Source organism: Onychostruthus taczanowskii, unplaced genomic scaffold, assembly GCF_017590055.1.
Source record: "Onychostruthus taczanowskii isolate IOZ18803 unplaced genomic scaffold, ASM1759005v1 scaffold17, whole genome shotgun sequence".
In the NCBI taxonomy this organism is placed as follows: domain Eukaryota; kingdom Metazoa; phylum Chordata; class Aves; order Passeriformes; family Passeridae; genus Onychostruthus; species Onychostruthus taczanowskii.
Window position 1 is genome coordinate 3,580,977 of NW_024498906.1, and position 17,861 is coordinate 3,598,837.

Below are 17,861 nucleotides of genomic sequence, written 5' to 3' on the forward strand. Positions count from 1 at the left end.
CTTTGCCTTCCTTCCTTAGGTGTGGTATTTTTGTTTGGCAAAGTTTGGATTGAATCTGCAACCACCTATGTCAGCTGTTGTGTGACAGTGAAAAATATTGAGAGAACTGTTTATCTGCTGCCTCGTGAAACAGTAAGTGTGACTTTCAAGCACATCAAACATAAGTACCTTTCATTCTGCTTATGGCAGGTTAGGAGTTGAGCAATGTGTTTATGGAAGCTGTTGGAAGCCAGTGTTGTCTGATGTAGGTGATAAAGTTAAAAACAATGTGTACACTGTATCACATGTGAGCTGCAGAGTAGAGCCCTGTGACTTCCCCTGACCCTAACTAACAAAGGCAGACAATTTTTTACCCTTCGTCTTGCTGCTTTGCAGATAAAGTGGTCTTGAAGTATTACTAGAGAACTTAGTGCTTTTTAAGTATTCTTTTTCAAGTAATTTTTTCTAGATTTGGGATTTCTTGGCTGATTGCATTTTAGTTCTTCCTAAAAAAAGAGATACATGATTCATAATAGCAAAGTAAAAGTCAACTTATTGTTATGTCTGCTGACATTTTTGTTAATTTGTAAAACCTCACTTCTGTTTTTGAGGAAATCGACCTATCTACTGGTAAAGAGACTGAGACTCCAGTAACTATAATGAGTGTTTTCAAGGAATTTAATGACACCATTTCACCAAAGTACAAGATCATGAAGTTCAAATCCAAGGTTTGTTTGCAAACATCCTATTTGGTCATTTTCTGTTCTGGTTTGTAAGGTGGGAAGGCTATTGAAACACTCTCCAGGGAGGGAGGTTGTGCCAAAACGCAAATATTTAACTCCTGACATGTGTAAATTTACCTGCATGTAAAAACTATCCAAAATACCTATATTCCTTTAAGAATGGTAAACCTGCAACACGTTGTTCCACCAGAAGTTTAAACAGTGCTTTTGTAAATACTCACTCGCTCATTAGCTTCTTTAAAACGGGGTTGACAGACTGGCTTGCTGAGCTGTTTTTGAGACTGCAGAACAGATAGAGGTTCTGATACCCAAAGCCTTAGTAACAGCTTGTGTTGTCAAAGTTTAAAATGAAAGAATATGTTGTCCAGTAGGTAAATCAGTACTCTGGGATTACACTGTCTTTGCATTTGACTGGACATCTTGTTGAACTTTTTCTCTTGGCATGTCTCATCCTTCTTCTGACCTTCACAGATTTATCTTTTTAGAGTGCATGCTGAGTGTGGATTGTCTGAGTGTGGATTCTCATAGTGTGGCTGTGCAGGAGGAAACAAGTGAGGACTGTCATTCAGTCCTGAAAGCTGTTCTGTGCTTAGTATGATGGGCAGTAGTCTTAAAAGTGTTATTTTGCTGTGCTCTGTTTGCTCAACAAATCTTTAAAATGACATCGGAAAAACAAAATGTTGCTATGATGGAAACTTTGCACATAAATTAATATAATACTTGTCACGAGTCTGCAGGCAAAGAGCTGATACTGCTGAGAATGTCACACATTTGGACTGAATTAGTTTGCTAGTGTCAGAGCTTTGTTGTCCACTTACTTAGACCATTTGTCTTTTACAGGGGAGGGCAGAGTTGGGAAGCTTGGGTGGGGAAATGTAGCAAGCATTCAAGTTAGGGGAAAAATCTGTTCTGACTGAAGTACTCAGAAAAGTTTATATTTCTTGAAGTAACATGCCATTAGTCTGGCAAAGCTGATTTTCATTAGTTGTAACTTTCCCCATCCCATCAATCTTGTGATATTACAGGATTCATTCCTGAATAGTTAATCAGCAAGTGAGATGACAAGTAAAAATACAGGAAGAATGGAATTTAACAATACGTAAATGAGGGAAAAGAAAAACAATTTGTGTGGTAACTCAGGCTGGAAAGATTCTCAGGAGGCCCTCTCATCCATAACTAGCTAGAGTAATTCTGAAAGTTTCAGTTGTTGAAGTGAAAACTTGAGCAATGTTTCTCAAATACCAAAATCATGCAAGACAGGACATCTTTTCAGCAACTTGTAGCTTAGTGCATTATTTACAGAGTTCAGGGAAAATGGATGTGATATCAGTACTTTGTGAAACCTTTTTTTTTTTTTTCTCTAGGGTATTTTTTCTCTCAAAACACTGATGTAAATTCAGATTTTCCAGTTTTCTGTTATTTCTCATGTATAGTTGATTATAACATAACTATATGTGGGATCAGGAATAAATTTACTCTGAAAGGAGTAAATTTAACAATAGATAAAAACACAAGTTGCTGATAGCTCACTGTTCAAAAATCCTTTCAGGAATGAGGGAGAGAACTCAAAAGAAAAACAATTTTTCATTAAAAGAGAGGAGTACACTTGTACTCTAGAAAGGAAGGAGGGAGAAAGGTCTGAAAAGATGCAGATCTGCTTACAGAATCTTGGGAAACCTTCATCTTTTCCATGTGCAAAGTGAGAATAATGTGAATGACTTAATAGAGTAATGTAGTTGAACATTCAAAGAGGTCTCTTAAAAATCAAGGTAAAATCTGTTGAATTTTTACTGAGCTTACGCAGAACTCAGGGCAAAAGACCCAACAGTCTTGTCTGGGTACATGGCTGCAGTACATGTGGGGTCCTTGGATGTAACACAAGAGATGGGAAGTGGGAGCATTAAGACACTGTTGAGATTTTCACTTAAATATTGTAACACTTGATCACCCTCATTAAAGGGTGAAAGGAAAGAGGAAAAATTAACTCAAGTGACTACTGGTACAAAAGATGGCAATTAGAAGGATGAGACAAAAGGACGGTTATACCAGAGATGACTGCAAAAGAGCTTTAATTTTTTTTAGCTAGTAAAGTGAAGAATAATGATAAGACCTGTTTGCTCTCTAGAAACATTAAAAGGGGATGAGCAGCCAGAGAGCTATTTAAAAGAGAGTTTTAGCAAAAGAGTGAATTTGTAATTTTTAATTCATGAATAAATTAGGCAGGATAGTTGGTGCAGGGAGGCTCTGAAATAACCTACCAGAATTGTTTCTGAACAGTAAGATTTCAAATAATTTTGAACTCTTAAGTAAACTGAGTTTTATTAAAAAGGATAAAAGCTATCCAGCTTTAATTTGCCTGTGCCATTTTCTGCTAATTTTGATAGTTACTGCATTCTGGGAGGGTTGAATGAGAACTGGAGATAGTAGGAAAGTATGGCAATAGTAATATGGGAGGTAAGAGAAAGGACAGGATAGAAGAGCAGGGCTGTTAGTGGGGTCCTTGGAGGAGTATTCAAAGACAGTAATACAGTAACTCAGATATTCCAGGTTACACAAAATTGACTGTGAACAAGTGGCACCAAATCTGACCAGGCTTACTCCTCTGCAGCAGGGAGGCTTTGTGCTCTCTGCAAGATAATTGTAGAAGTAATGGGTTTGGCCCATTACTGTGCCCTCCTTTTCTTCTGTTCCTTCCTGAGATACCTGAATTTGTCTGGTTGTATACCTGAGTCTGTTTTTCCCAAGGAGCCATCGACCTCCTTTTCACTGTACTCATACAAGGTGTTGTTACACAGCCTTTGCATCTGTGTGTCCAGAGGGGTGTGCAGGGCTCTCAAATTGAAGTGTTTTGTGGCATTCACCTAAACAAATGCTCCAAAGAAGTGATCTTCACCCAGTTGTGACTCTGTGGTAGAGAGCTAATGTGCTTTAGAAGATCTCCCCTGCTCTGCGATGTGCAGCCAGTGGTTCAATGCTATGCTGTTAAGGGTTGTTGTTTTGAAAGACTTCAAACAAATGGCTGTGCTGCTCAGGTGAGACTTGTGAGCAATGCATTCAGAGTAACATGAAGTCTCAGTGTTTGCATAGTACTGTGAAACTGAAAACCACTCTTCTTCCATCATTAGCTGGAAATCAGGAAGGTTACTGACATCCCTGACAGAGTTCTTTTATTCAGAATATCCCTTTTTGTGATGATGTGGAGACACTGAGACAGGTTGTTCTCTTGGCCTTGCCAGCACCCAACTTTGTCCCTTTGAACACACTTAAGCCGTATCATTTCCTGCTGCACCTGCTGCTAATTGTAGCTTCAATGGGTTGCACTGCTGCCAAGTTAGCAAGTCTTCACAAATCAATTTGAAAGCAGCCTTACTCCACTTAGGAACTTAGCAGCTAATCACTGCTGCTCATTTCTGCTCTCTGAAGGGCCACTTGAAGGGCAGATTATTCTGCAGCAAGCATTCATTCACTGAGTTATGACCAGACGCTGGTGTAATTGAGCTGAGTTCTGTGGAATAACGCAGATGAAACACTACAGCAGACTATTTTTATACTATGTTCACCCTGCGTTTGCAACAAGAACTTGTTTGAAGCCTGAGAGTTTTTTATTAAAACTAAAAAAAGAGGAGGGGGAGCACCAGTGCTATGTGATATGTGCTAAAAGCAGTGCATTGCCATCTATTATGTCACAGCTCTGATCTGTTTGTGTTAGGTGCTGCTGTGGCTCAGCAGTTCAGATCTGCATTTGCATGGTAATTTGCAGTGCTGATCTGGCTTCATAGTGGTGCTCTTCTGTCAAGTTATGTTACACTTGTGTTTCCATGAAACTGTTGATACCATAGTAGTTTCTGCCTCCTATTTATAGCAGAGGTCCCTCTCCTCTCCTGCCTGGGCTTTGCAGCTTTACACCTGCAGTAGCACAAGAAGTAACAAGCTTCACTGCCTCTTGTAGCACCCTGAGGGAACTATTGCTAATGCTATTGATTTAAGGAAAAAAACCCCAGCCATCCAACCCCAAAACCAAATAACTTGAAGTTTGCCTAACTGTGCATTTAAAAATTAATTTTGTTAATTTTTAAATTTTATTCCCATTTATGGTGATTTTGCTTTTTTTTAAATTAAACTTTCTCTAGTGCCATATTATGCTGAGTCTTGTGTAGAAAGTGGTGAACACAGTGCATTGTCCAGTGAGAAATGTGATTTCTAATTTAAGGTGCCTCTAGGAATTCCTGTAGTAAAGTAATGTGCTAGCATAGTTATAATAACAGTATGTAACAGTGGTGCAGATGGTTTGTAAAGTACTACAGGGCAGAACACAGATATGACATGGTAGAGCATGGCATTTCAGTAGGTGCCAGAGCACTGTTGCCCAGGATATTGTAACAATTTGGAAAATGAAAGTAGTTATTCTTAGAAACTGACAAGCTGTGTTGTAGAAAATTGTTATTCTTGAGGAAAGCAGAAGTGATACTTAGCTTCAGACTTCTTTTAACTGTCTTAGTTAGAGCTGCATAAACAAACTGGACTACTTTCTAGTGAAACCTAAGTCAGGTAAAATGAAAAATACAGTAATGTCACAGAAATGATCTGCTGTGAGCATGTGATAAAAGCGGGCAGATGGTTGGGAAATCTTCTCTCTTGGGTTCCTCTCTGAAGAGCTGATACACAAAAGCCTGCAGTGTAAAGGGAGGAGTTGTGTGCAGTTACAGGGATACAGTCTGGCTGGGATCATAGACAGATGGTGGGGTAGGATGTGGTTAAGACAGGCTGGGACAGCAAGGAGGGGGAAGCCCTTTTGTGTATCAGGGCAGTGGGAATGCATGGAGCCCTGCCCGAAGGTGGGCAAAGAGCTGGTCAGGATTAGAGGATGGGCTTTTGGAAGGCACATCATGATGAAGAAAGGAAAGCCAAATCCCACCTGGAGCTGGGTCTGGTGAAGGAGATATAGACAGTAGGAAAGGCTGCTGTAGGTACAGGCAGACTAGGAGAAAAGTGCTGCTGACAGGGACAGGAGATGTGGTGACAGAGGTCATGGAATAAGCTGTGATACTGCCTGTCTTCTTCACCTTGGTCTTCACTGCTTAGTCCAGCTTTTAGCAGTCTGATGGCCAATAGGCCATAAGGAAAGCCTGAAGCAAAGAAGACTTGTCCTCAGAAGAGGAGGAGGATCAGGTTAGGGCACATCTAAACAAATTGGACAGATAAAGGCACATGGGATCTGATGGGATGCACCCACCTGTGTGCAGAGGGAGCTGGCCAATGTCAGAAGGTGCTTGGGAGTGTTTGGTGTGGATTCACAGAGGGAAAATGATGCTTCACCAAGTTGGCAGCCTTCTGGGAGCCCAGAGATGGACTGCTTTGGTGGACAAGAGGAGAGCAGTGATTGTTGTTTGTCTTGACTTCAGTAAGGCTGTCAATGCTGCCTACCATGGCATCCTCACAGACAAACTGATGAGGTGGGGGCTAGTGAAGTGGGCAGAGGGATGGACTGAAAACCAGCTGCCCTACTACGCTCAAAGTTGTGATCACTGGCACAAAATCCAGGTGGAGGCCAGTCCCTAGAGGTGCACCCCAAGGGTCGATACTGGATCCAGTTCTGCTGAGCATCCTGTTAATGATTTGGGTGGTTGCATGGAGCACACACAGAGCAAGTCTGCAGACAGTACAAAACCAGGAGAGGCTGATTCACCAGATGGATGTGCTGTCAAAGGCATTTAGACAGACTGGATATATCTTATGACCTACAGGAATCCCATCAAATACAAAAAAAGGAAATGGTCCTGTATGAAGACAGGAATAACCTCAAGCACTAGCGGATGATGGTGGCTGACTGGCTGGAAAGCAGCCTTGGAGGAAAGGACGTGCTCATTTTGGTACATATCAGGTTGGACAAGAGCCAGCCATGTAGCCTTGGGGAAAAGGCTGCCATGGCCATTACCAGCAAGTGTCAGGAGCTAGTCCTTTCCCCTCTGCAGCCCTGGTGAGCACCTGGGGAGTGCTGTGTTCAGTTGAGCTCCTCTGTGTGAGGAGTAATGAGTGCTACTGGAGCAAATCCAGAATAGGACCACAAAGGTAGTTACAAGGCCTGGAGCATCTGTCATGTGAGGAGAGGCTGAGAAACCTGGGGCTGCTCAGCCTGCAGAAGAGAAGGTTCAGGGTGAGGGATTGGCAGTGCAAATCTTTTAATCATTTATAAATCTTTGATGAGCATGAGTAAAGATGACTCAGGAGACTTCTTGCTGGTGCCCAGTGGAGGACAAGAGCAACAGATAGCATTTGAAATGTGAAATTTATTAGAACCTGAAACGCTGCTTTACTGTAAGGGAGATCAAGCACTGGCACAGGTTGTCTAGAGGGGCTGTGGAGTCCATCCTTGGGGATATTTATATCTGGCTGGAGAGAGCCTCGAGCAACCCACTGTGATCGACCCAGCTCTGAGCAGGCAGCTGGACTAGACAATGCCTAGAGACCCCTTTCCATCTCAGTCATTTTGGGATTTTGGAGAGATCTGAAGGCACCAATTCTCATGAGTATGTCTGAAACCTGTGAATTTAAAGAATATTTCTGAGTGTGCCTAACTGCCAGGTGTTTTTTTGGTATACTTGCAAATTAATTCTGTAGAAACTCTTGATGCTAAGAAAACATTTAGAGATTAGAAACAGGCACTAAAATATTCTTACTGTCTTCAGCTGGTTGTAATGAGTTGTAGAACTGGTAATATATGATCAAGCCCATGACATTTGAAATGTGTGTTTTGTCTGGACTTTTTTTCTTTAGCCTTCTTATTGGACAGAATGAATATTCAATTAGGAGATACTGAAAATATGATATCTTTGTTTTATATAGAAAGTGGAAAAATACTACGCTTTTGAGATTCCAGATGTACCAGCAAAATCTGAATACCTAGAAGTTAAATATTCTGTGAGTATCATTAATCTGATAAAATACCATACCTTGTTTTTTTATCTAATTAAGTTTACAACGTGAGCAGTTTCTGTATTAAAATGGTCATTGAACATTGTAGTCTTGGCTGATGTATCCAGTGTGGATGAAGAACTTAAAACTTCAGTGTGTTTTTATATTACTGGCCTGATTTTTAAGTGGAGCCTATAGTGTGATTTCCTCAATTACTGTAGGGTATTATGGGTTAGGGCTTTGTTTGTTGAGGATGATGATGATTACAGTCCTGTGTTACGGTGCTGAATGTGTGTGAATGTGGTGTGTCAACCTTGAAGATTTCTGTGGGGTGAAATGACTCCCTGCTCTCTGTTACTTGCAGGCTGAGTGCCCTCGGCTTCCCCAAGATCTGAAGGGACAAACATTCTCACATGTCTTTGGAACCAACACCTCTAGTCTGGAACTTCTCTTGATGAATCAGAAGATCAAAGGACCCTGCTGGCTGGAAATAAAAAATCCGCGTATGTGGTTTGCATGTGAAATACTTGGTTACTAGGAAACACATACAATTATAGATTGGGGGGGTAGGGGAAATTCAAATTGTACGGATGAATTATCCTTTTGTACATTAACCTTGCAACTTACTGATTTAATTTTCATTATCTATTTCATTAACCTTGCAACTTATTGGCTTAATTTTCATTATCTAGTACAAATTTTACGTTAAGTCTTCCTTTTTTTGGAGTGACAAATATCCATATAAAGTTGTGCGCTGTGCAGATGAGATTATAACATTTGGGAGGGGGAACTGTGCAGTGCCTAGCAGTTGCTGTTTGATGCATACCCGAATGCCATGTATATGGAGCTAAACTTACTTGATTTGAAAATGTCTCATCTTTCTGCTCTTGATAACTTGATTTGTTTTTTTTTCTGCAAATACGTATTTTTGAGACAAACAGCTGCTAGATGGTTTTTTTGTTCGTGAATTAGGTTTTTATTTATTTCTCCTGACACTTGGAAAAGTTTGTGGTGTGGAGCTGTTTTAGTTTTAAATCTTTTCTACCTCATGACTGATGTGTAGCACTTAGAGGTGGTCATGCTGCTTTATTTTGGCTCGGTAAGAGCCCTTTATTCAGTGTGTGCTGCATATTCCCATGAACATAGGGATGTTGATCATACTGGACAAAAGCTGCATCTGTTGCTGCAGTCCCCTTGGGGCACTTCCAATGTAGAACTGACTGTATGAATGCTGACATCAGGGGTGTTCTCCTCTTCAGCAGCGTGCTCAGTCACTGGCAGAACTGATACCAGTACAGATGTCTCTGTGTAAAGCTTCGTGAAGTATTTTTTGGGTTACGCAAACCTTGATCCAAATATTTTCTTTCTTGTTTGGTGTTGAAGTGCTCCTGCTGACTAGGAAGTCAGGACCCAGGAAGTTACCAAAAACTGGGCAGGATTAGTGTGTGTCTTGGACTATCCCACCAGGACAAAACATTTGAAGGTTGTGCTCTGTGCAGCAATGCCTTGTCTGTGGTTTCCAGAAGAATGGAGGTGGTTTGTGTTGTTTCCTCAGAGCCTTCAAATCAGCCAGTCAGCTGGTGTAAAGTGGAGGCTGTGGCCGTGAAGCCTGGCTTGGTGAATGTGGTTAAAGAGCTTTCTCCTCCTCCTCCTCTGGTGGTCATGTCCTTCAGCATGAAGACCATTCAGAACCCAAAGACTCACCAGAATGAGGTAGGTAATCTGCTTTCATTTTAGTTTGATTAATTGTTCTTTGACATATACTGAAAGTTTCCTAAGCTTGGAAGACCCTCATAAAGCATGTTTTAAATATATTTACTGTTGAAGTTTCTCTGCTCTGGGCTTTTCAAATAAATTTTTACTGGGATCTCACTCTGGCCTAGGGGGCCTGCTTGGTGAGAATGTTTACTGTGACAGTGGATGCTCTGTATGTTTTCAAGCCTTCTGTTTTGTCTGTTGTGTCTCATAAGTGAGACTGCCCCAGCAAAGCTGTTAATGGATTAGTATTAATTAACTAAGCTGGAGCTAATCATAGGTTATAGGTGAAATGACGAGGCTTTTCTGCTAATAAAACTCATTTTAAAATGAGAATTTGGTCTTGCTCTTAGAGCACCTGCTATTCTACTGTAAGATCTTTCCTCAGAAAGGAGGAGAGATGAAGGTGCCCACTCTCAGTTGTGGACTGCAGACCAAAATGTGTACCTGGGCACTTTTTTTAAAAATATAACTCTCATTAACAGGAGAAGAGATTTAGTACTCACAAATAGGATAGGACAGTTGTTTCTGGCTAATTGAATTGAAGACTAATAGGTTGGCAAATTTTTCAAGCAGAATTATTCCTTATGGTGAATTCAATTTTTTTCTAGTGGAAGTATGGAAAGTAAGTGGTTTCTGGCCAAAGTAACAGGACATACACAAGATACCAACAGGACTCTGCTTGCCAAGATGCTTTATTTAAAGCCTTTCTGCTTTGTTTTCTGTTGGGTTTTCCTGATCAGTGTCTGGGGAGCCAGGCCATCCTGCCAGCAAAGCAGTCAAAAGCATCATTAAAGCTTCTGGCTTCCAAACACTAAACCTCTTGGCTTCTTGGCAGTGTTGACTGCTTGCTTAGGGGCAGCTCTTCTTGAGGCAAAGCTTCTCTGCCCTCTCACATTTCCCCTGCACTCCAGGGGGAATCCTTTACATTGTGGGATCTGGTCAGATTCAGAACAAAAACTGATAAAAGTAGAAGTTTTTCAAAGTGAATTATTTTTTCTCTCAAATTTGTAATTATTTACAAGCAAGTACTATTTTATTTCCTTGAGATCAAATGATAACTTTCTTCTTTTCAACTATTTGTAGTTGGAATTAAAATAAGAAAGATCTGGTGGAGAAACAAGAGAAAAGAGATGAGGAACTCTTAAAAAAAAAAAGGATGGAAGAAATGAGTATGGACAGTAGTCATGCTTATTTGTGCTTATGAAGTTGTGTGTTCTGTATCTCCTTGGTATAGGTTGTGGCTCTTGCAGCTCTGGTTCATCAGAAATTTCCTTTGGATAAGGCTCCACCTCAGCCTCCTTTTCAAACACACTTTTGTGGTATGTACTTGGAACAGTTTGAGTAGAGAAATTATTCCATGTTTTTTTCTTTTTTTGTTCTGTTTCAGTTTTTTAGGTGGAGGGGGATTATATTAATTAATTTATTTAAATTTTTATTTCGTTCTGTCACTACAGCAATAATGGCCTAAAATAGCCAACTGACAAAATTTCAACTCCCAGACAGGCTTTTCTCCCCATTTTCAACTTCACTGGTTACTGACTTTTTATTGAAAACTTAATTAAACAAATCTTAATTTGAGATAATGCAAAGTAACCCTGCTCTATACAGTTTTCCGTAATTTTTACTTGTTTTATTCCATCTTTCTCTGCCCATCAATTTAGACCATTTATTTACTGTCATTTTAATTATTTTTCTGTTCAGCTCTTCTGAACGAAATTATTTATAAATAAGATTTCTTAGGGGAAAAAATCTTGCAGTGGTGTCATTGCAGTAATATCAGCTAAACCTTGAGATTCAGACACTGACTGGAAGTGATGAGGTGTTGAATGCTTGTGAGAGGAAGCTCTTCAGGAGCTGTGGCCCACAGTTTTAAGGTCCAGTGATTACCTCAAATATGACTGATTCTGATTTGTTAATGCTTTAGTAATTACTTGGTTTTCGTAAAGACAATATTCACTTAAAGCTGGCGTTTCAGAATCAGAGGTCAGTTTTCTCAGCTCACTTTGTTGTGAATGGGTGCTTATGGGGAGGGAACCATTAGGATGTTGTATGTAAATACAAATATCACTTTTTGCAGCTGTTTCCAAACCAAGTGATTGCATTTTTCCTTATGACTTCAAAGAAGCTATTAAAAAGAAGGTAATTTCATTTTGTTGCCCTTCTGATTGCAGTACCTTATAGAATATGAACTTCATGGTGCTTTTGGTAAGTGGTGAAGAGAAATAGTTCAAAGAATGGAATGATTATTTAGTTAGTTTTCCACTCTGCAAACTTAAATCCAACTTAAAATGTTGCTTGTAAAAAAGTGGTGTGTGCTCTGTGTGATTCAGTATTGCTGCTAATTGTGCTCTTAAAATAAAGGTGTGTTAGGCAAGGGAGTTGGAAAGATTTTGCAAAGAGGCTAAAATTGTGGTTAATTTTCATTATACCTGACTCTACTCATAGTAAACCAGGAGAATTTGTTTCTTCTTTTATTGGAGAGCAAAGTCCGTCAAAATTTAGAAGATGTCCTTTCTAAAGGAGAGCTGAGAGAATTATAAAGTAAATTATTTTTGTTTTACCTCTATTTCTGTGTGATCTTAAAGTCTCTGAGTGAAAGATGCATATGGAGCATTTTCTTGGTGCGCTTGATTCTTATGAGGCTCTTAATATATCACACCTGCATTCAAAAGCAGAATGGGAAAAAGCCTCAGAAAAGCTTTCCAATGTCTAAGGGAGTGAGGAAATAAATCCTTGAATTACAGAAGGAAAAGCAGAACTCTGTGGTGCTTTGTTATTGTCTTGTAACTGGTAGGGGAGAGGAAATGCTTCCATTTCAAACTTATTGGGTCATTGAAATCAGGTGCTCTCTTGCTCCTTTTAGAATGCTAAAATAGAGATTGCTGCAACAGAGAGAACACTGCTGGGATTTTTCCTTGCGAAGATTCACAAAATTGACCCAGACGTTGTTGTGGTGAGTGGTTCTGAGACTTTGAGAGTTAAATTAAAGCATATTGTCAGTTGGTCAGCTTTGTTCTTTTTCTTTTGTCCCCTTAGAGGCTTTTTAATGCTTTTCTTAGACTGCCTTATGAATTGAGTTTGCTTATGAGACAGCAGGTATATTTTGATGCAAAGATGATACGGAATTTTCCCTGACAGCATTTTATACATACTATTATTTCCCATAATAGCTAAAATAGGCAGTATTTTCACAATACCTGAAACAAGTTTGGGGTTTTTTTTCCTTTACTCAGAAAGACAAAACACAATAAAAAACTCTGATTTTCTAGAAAAATGGGAAGTCTTGGTATACTTAAGATTCTGTTGCAGTTCACATGTTCATATAATTTGTGTTTATGCTGTAAATCAAAATAACCGTCCAATACAAATCCATGAGATCTGAGAAAAGTTTTGCAATAAGAATTCTTATGTTTTCTACTGTTTTAGCAGCTGAGGGTTTATTATAATTACTCATTTTCTCTTTTTTTTGTTACGTTTAATTAATGTGCAGTTCTGAATTTCATATAATAAAATTCTGAAGACAATTTGAAGTTGATTTTACATCTGAGGTTGATTACATACAACTCGTTAGATGATATGTATTTACCTAACTTCTGTAGGTAGATACAAATAATTAAGTGATGGGAATATGATGAAATGAGCAGCCAATGCCTGATGACCTAATGGCAGCTCACTGCCCTGTGACCTAAGCTTCCTGGTGGCTATGGCAAGGAATCATAGGAAGCACTGCAGCCAGTGGCTTAAAACTGAAGATGCCAAGAGCAGGGTTTATGAGAATTCCTATCCTGAAAACAGCAGAGCTGTGTTAGTGCAGTTTAATTTGCACCGGGTTTAATTAGTGCTGTTGAAATGCTGCTCCCATCCTAAGGAGCTGCTTCTACAGCACGGTCTTGCACTGCACAGAGGTACCTGCTGGAGTGGACCTGCAGTTCCTGGTGGCTGGCTCGTGTTCCTCAGGGTAGCATTTTGCTTTCAGCTGAGGGTACAGACCAGTGTCATCAATGTACTTAGGACTGTTTAAAATATTGCTGGAGTGCTTTGATATGTAAATACTGCTTGCAAGGTGTTCCTACCCAGATTTAACAGCTGTTCCTGTTGTACTATCAAAGGAAAAAAAATACGGTATTTTGATGCCACTATTGTGACTTTCACAGGTGGAGAAAAAAGGAATTACTCTCAGTAATGTGCTCTGTAAGTTTATGTGCTCTGTAAAGAATGCTGTGGATTTTTCTGGAAAGCTTTAAATCCTAATCTCTAGTATCAAAGCGTGAAGCTGTATTGTGTGTGCAGTGAGCCAGTTACAGAGCTGATTTTGGTATTCTACTGAACAGCATTGTTAGTGTTAAGACTAATGAGTACTGTTGATGAACGTTCTCTTAGAAAGTGCTTTCTACAAGAGAGATAATGCCATCAATTAGTTGGAAAAAATCACAAAGGGCAAAGGAATACTGAGTGTGTGAAAGTAAGTCTTTCAATTTGCATTTGTTGTAACCTTTTTTGTTATTTTTTCTGCTTCAAGGGTCATAATATTTATGGATTTGATCTGGAAGTGCTGCTTCAAAGAATTAATTTGTGCAAAGTCCCTCACTGGTCCAAGATAGGTCGACTGAGGAGGTCTAATATGCCAAAGCTTGGGGTAACAAGATTGCTTAAGTCTTTTAAGCCCCTTTATGTTGCATGTGATTAAAAATGAATTAGTTTTTCCAAGGAATTGTAAATGTGACACTGATGTATTTTGACTGTTGGTCATGCTGAATTTCGTGGGTCCCAGATCAGAAATTATGAGTGTTTATATGACTTTTATTACAGTAATAGGATAAACTGATTTTCAAGTTAGGCTAATTTAGTTTACTTATCTCAACAAGATGATAGTAATGACAGATTAATTGCAGTAGTCTTTACTGTAACTGTCTTTGTCTGCTGTAACTGTAAAATGAGAAAAAAGCAATTTGGATTGATGGGTGAATCATCCCATAGAGAGCTGCTAAGCTAATAATTCTGTAGTTCTTAGTACATATTTGTTCAGAGGACAATGTCTGAAGCTTAAAGTGCTGAACATGCCTCTGTTCTTGCCTATTCCTGTCCTTCCTGGACACCAAGTTAGGTATTTCTTTGTGGTTCTGTGACTTTTTAATCCTGCTGTTATTGCAAAAAGTATCCTTGGAAGAAAGACAACATCCAGGTTCTTTTTGGGGCTATTCTAATGACTGAAGGAAAAAAAAAAGTGTAACAGTTTAAGAGTTAAGATATAACCAGTAGTGAAAGTTAAGTATCTATTTCTTAATATCTCTATACAGTGAAAGGTACCATGGATTCCTTTAGGGCATAATTAGAAGTCCTTGAGTATCAGATTGAGTACTTAGTGACCAACTGACTTGACTGAATCTTATAAACATTTATTGTGGGTAGATGTTTTTTGTTCGTGTTTGTATGTTTCATTTTATTTGTGTTTTCTCTCTTTGTGTGATACGATGAAGGGCCGAGGAGGGTTTGCTGAAAGGAATGCTGCCTGTGGTCGAATGATCTGTGATGTAGAAATTTCTGCTAAAGAACTAATTCGTTGCAAAAGTTACCATTTGTCTGAACTGGTCCATCAGATTTTGAAAACAGAGAAAGTAACAATTCTACCAGAGGAAATTCCAAATATGTACAGGTACATTGCTGATTGGAAGTTTTAATCCTTCTCTGGAGAGCAGAGGAGCTGATTCCCTGACATAAAATTCTACATTTGCTTACTTGATATGTTGTGGGGATGCTGACTTAGCATACTGGGATTTGAAAAGTTAAATACTGTCTTAACATTATAAAATAATGATTCAAGCTAGGTGTGGTGGCTTATTATGTATGAGGTAAATTGATTTGTGGGAGCATTGGTGTAGGCACACTAGCAGGAGATGCAAGCCTGAGTTTTGGGCTGGCTTTTCGATTTTGAGAGATTGCTATAAAATTCATCAGTCGCGTGCTACAGATACCGTGTGTTCCATACAGCACATAGGTCTAAAGCCTACAGAGTACAAAGGAGATTGATTTTACTGTGCTGGGCCATGCCCCTTCTTTCCCCAGTGATTCTCCTCGCTTACTGTTCATGCTGGAAAACACCTGGACAGATGCCAAGTTCATTCTCCAGATCATGTGTGAGCTGAATGTTCTGCCACTGGCTCTTCAGATAACAAACATCTCTGGGAATGTCATGGTACATTTTTATTATTTTCCACCCCTCTCCACTGTCCCCTCCAAACAGTTCCATGTTTTCTGTGGTTGATTTCTGGGTTTAATTTGTAAACACTAATTCAGAATGCACAATGCTGTTAAATTTTTTGTTGCGATGAGTAGGAGAGTTGAATGTTCTAATCAAGTAATAATGTAAAACTTCCTTAAAAATATCACATTTGAGTTTTGCTGTCAATGTTTTCTGTGCTTTGCTTTGAGTTCTCTTTTCACCCCCTCTTTAGTCGAGGACAATGATGGGTGGACGATCTGAACGTAACGAGTTCCTGCTGCTTCATGCCTTTCATGAGAAGGATTACATTGTGCCAGACAAACAAGTTTTCAAAAAGCCTCCACAGAAGCTGGTGGGTCCAGTTTTTCTCTTCTTAAAATATTTTATTAAAAAAAAGAAAAAAATACTTTTCTATCTTCTGCATGTTACTGTTCTGTGGGAACACAAGAAACCCCAAATATAACTCAGATATAATCTAATGGTACAGCCTATGCTTAATTAAAACATTGTTTTTTGTGTAGAATCCATAATGAGAGTGGGACAGCTTTTCCATTGCAGCACAGATCTGTAAAAACTAAATTGTTCTGTTAGTTTAAAATTAAAATAAGCTAAGTTCTTGTCTTTGTGGGGATACAGTAAAGAAGACAATCTGTGTTGTTTAATATTTGCATTTAGTTATTTTGATGAACAGTATTTCAAGAAAAAATTGTTATATGGATGAAATATCCAAAGGTATTAAAAAAATTCATTTGTATAATACCAGTGTAAATAGTAATTAAAGAAATATCTTGATGTTTGTTAGTGAGCAAATTAAAATTTGAGGAAGTATTTGTATTTCACTGTATATTGCTTTTTAATTTTAAATAAGTTCAACAGCAAACTTGAAAGCAATGATTTCTGTTGACTGTATTGTTGCATCAAAGTAGCACTGGAATTCTAAATGATTCAGAATAGAATTGAACAATTGGGAGAAGAATTCTTGTTACAACATAACAAATAACAGAATATTCTTTAGGTCAGTAGTAATGTTTTTATTTGTTTTATTCAAGCCCAGCCTTTCTGTTTGCAAAAACAACACTTTAATTGGACAGTCATACCACTTCTCAGTCATGAGTTGATTTTTTTCATAGTGTGGACTTTTACAGCCAGTTGTAAAAGGCATTCTGGTGCCATGTTGAATGATGACAATACTTTAAGGTCTTTGTAATCTCTTGTTAGTAGTTTTTTTTCCTGTCAGAGTTGGTTTTAATGCTGTTTTGACAAGTAGAGAGCTTTAGTAAGGATCATGGTAAAAACAGCATATTTTGCATATATTTTAAAAGGAATTCTGCACTGTCTCCCAAATTTCTATTTGACTTGCCAAAAATAACTCTTCTAACATTACAGAAATCTTAGAGACTAGATAATGACTTTTTTAAATGCCAAATGTAGGTGGATGAAGATGAAGATTTTGAAGATCAGAATAAATCAAAGATAGGGAAAAAGAAAGCAGCATATGCTGGGGGCTTAGTCTTGGAACCCAAAGTCGGTAAGATGTGGCAATTTTCATTCTTCAATGAAATTAGAGACAGGTAGGTTATATTAATACAGAGAGATTGCAGTGGGGGATCTGTGGTTGTGGGAATTTGGTGTCGTGGTTGTGAGGGGAATCTTGCTGCATGCAACAAAATTCCCAGCATTGATTGTGGAATTGCTTCTTTTGAGGGATTAGGACTGTATATTTCTGTGTAATTGTCTAATGGACACGTAAGTTTTCTTTCAGTTTCTCCTCTATGTGGGGCAAACTGTACAAGTGTCCTATAGTAACACAGAAGCTATCTGTTCAACTCTGGTGAGTTAATGGGGTTGGATCGTTCCACTTCTGACAGCTTTCTGTAAAGGGCAATGGTGCATCTCAACAGCTGCTTGAAGGGATTTAGATTATGGAAATGTGGTACAATGTATTACTGTCACTTAAATATTAATTGTGGAGTTGTATGAAGTCCTTTGGGAGACTTGAGTAATGATGACTTTTGTTTTAAACTCTGTTTTAGGTTTTTATGACAAGTTTATTTTGCTTCTCGACTTCAACAGCTTGTACCCATCCATTATTCAGGAGTTCAACATCTGCTTTACCACAGTGCAGCGACTGTCATCAGAAGCACAGAAAAGGGCAGAGGTTTGAGTGCTTTAACTTGTGGCTTAAATTACATTGTCTTAACTTCAGAGTGTTTTCTGTGAATCAGCTCTTTAAGAAATTATTCTTTTTC

General features: G+C 38.8%; 1 protein-coding gene and 1 non-coding gene across 2 annotated transcripts in view; both read left to right on the top strand.

The window, feature by feature from the left end:
- POLA1 (DNA polymerase alpha 1, catalytic subunit) overlaps nt 1–17,861 on the top strand; it is a 184,250-nt gene that overhangs the window by 11,829 nt on the left and 154,560 nt on the right. Inside the window, 14 exon segments of the mRNA XM_041399943.1 lie at nt 20–132; nt 591–707; nt 7,566–7,640; nt 7,999–8,137; nt 9,190–9,347; nt 10,627–10,711; nt 11,470–11,531; nt 12,256–12,345; nt 13,912–14,028; nt 14,870–15,045; nt 15,456–15,585; nt 15,845–15,964; nt 17,044–17,140; nt 17,646–17,770. Of these exon segments, the coding sequence (XP_041255877.1) occupies nt 20–132; nt 591–707; nt 7,566–7,640; nt 7,999–8,137; nt 9,190–9,347; nt 10,627–10,711; nt 11,470–11,531; nt 12,256–12,345; nt 13,912–14,028; nt 14,870–15,045; nt 15,456–15,585; nt 15,845–15,964; nt 17,044–17,140; nt 17,646–17,770 (1,604 nt within the window).
- LOC121333574 lies at nt 17,352–17,482 on the top strand. The gene has a single exon (XR_005952316.1).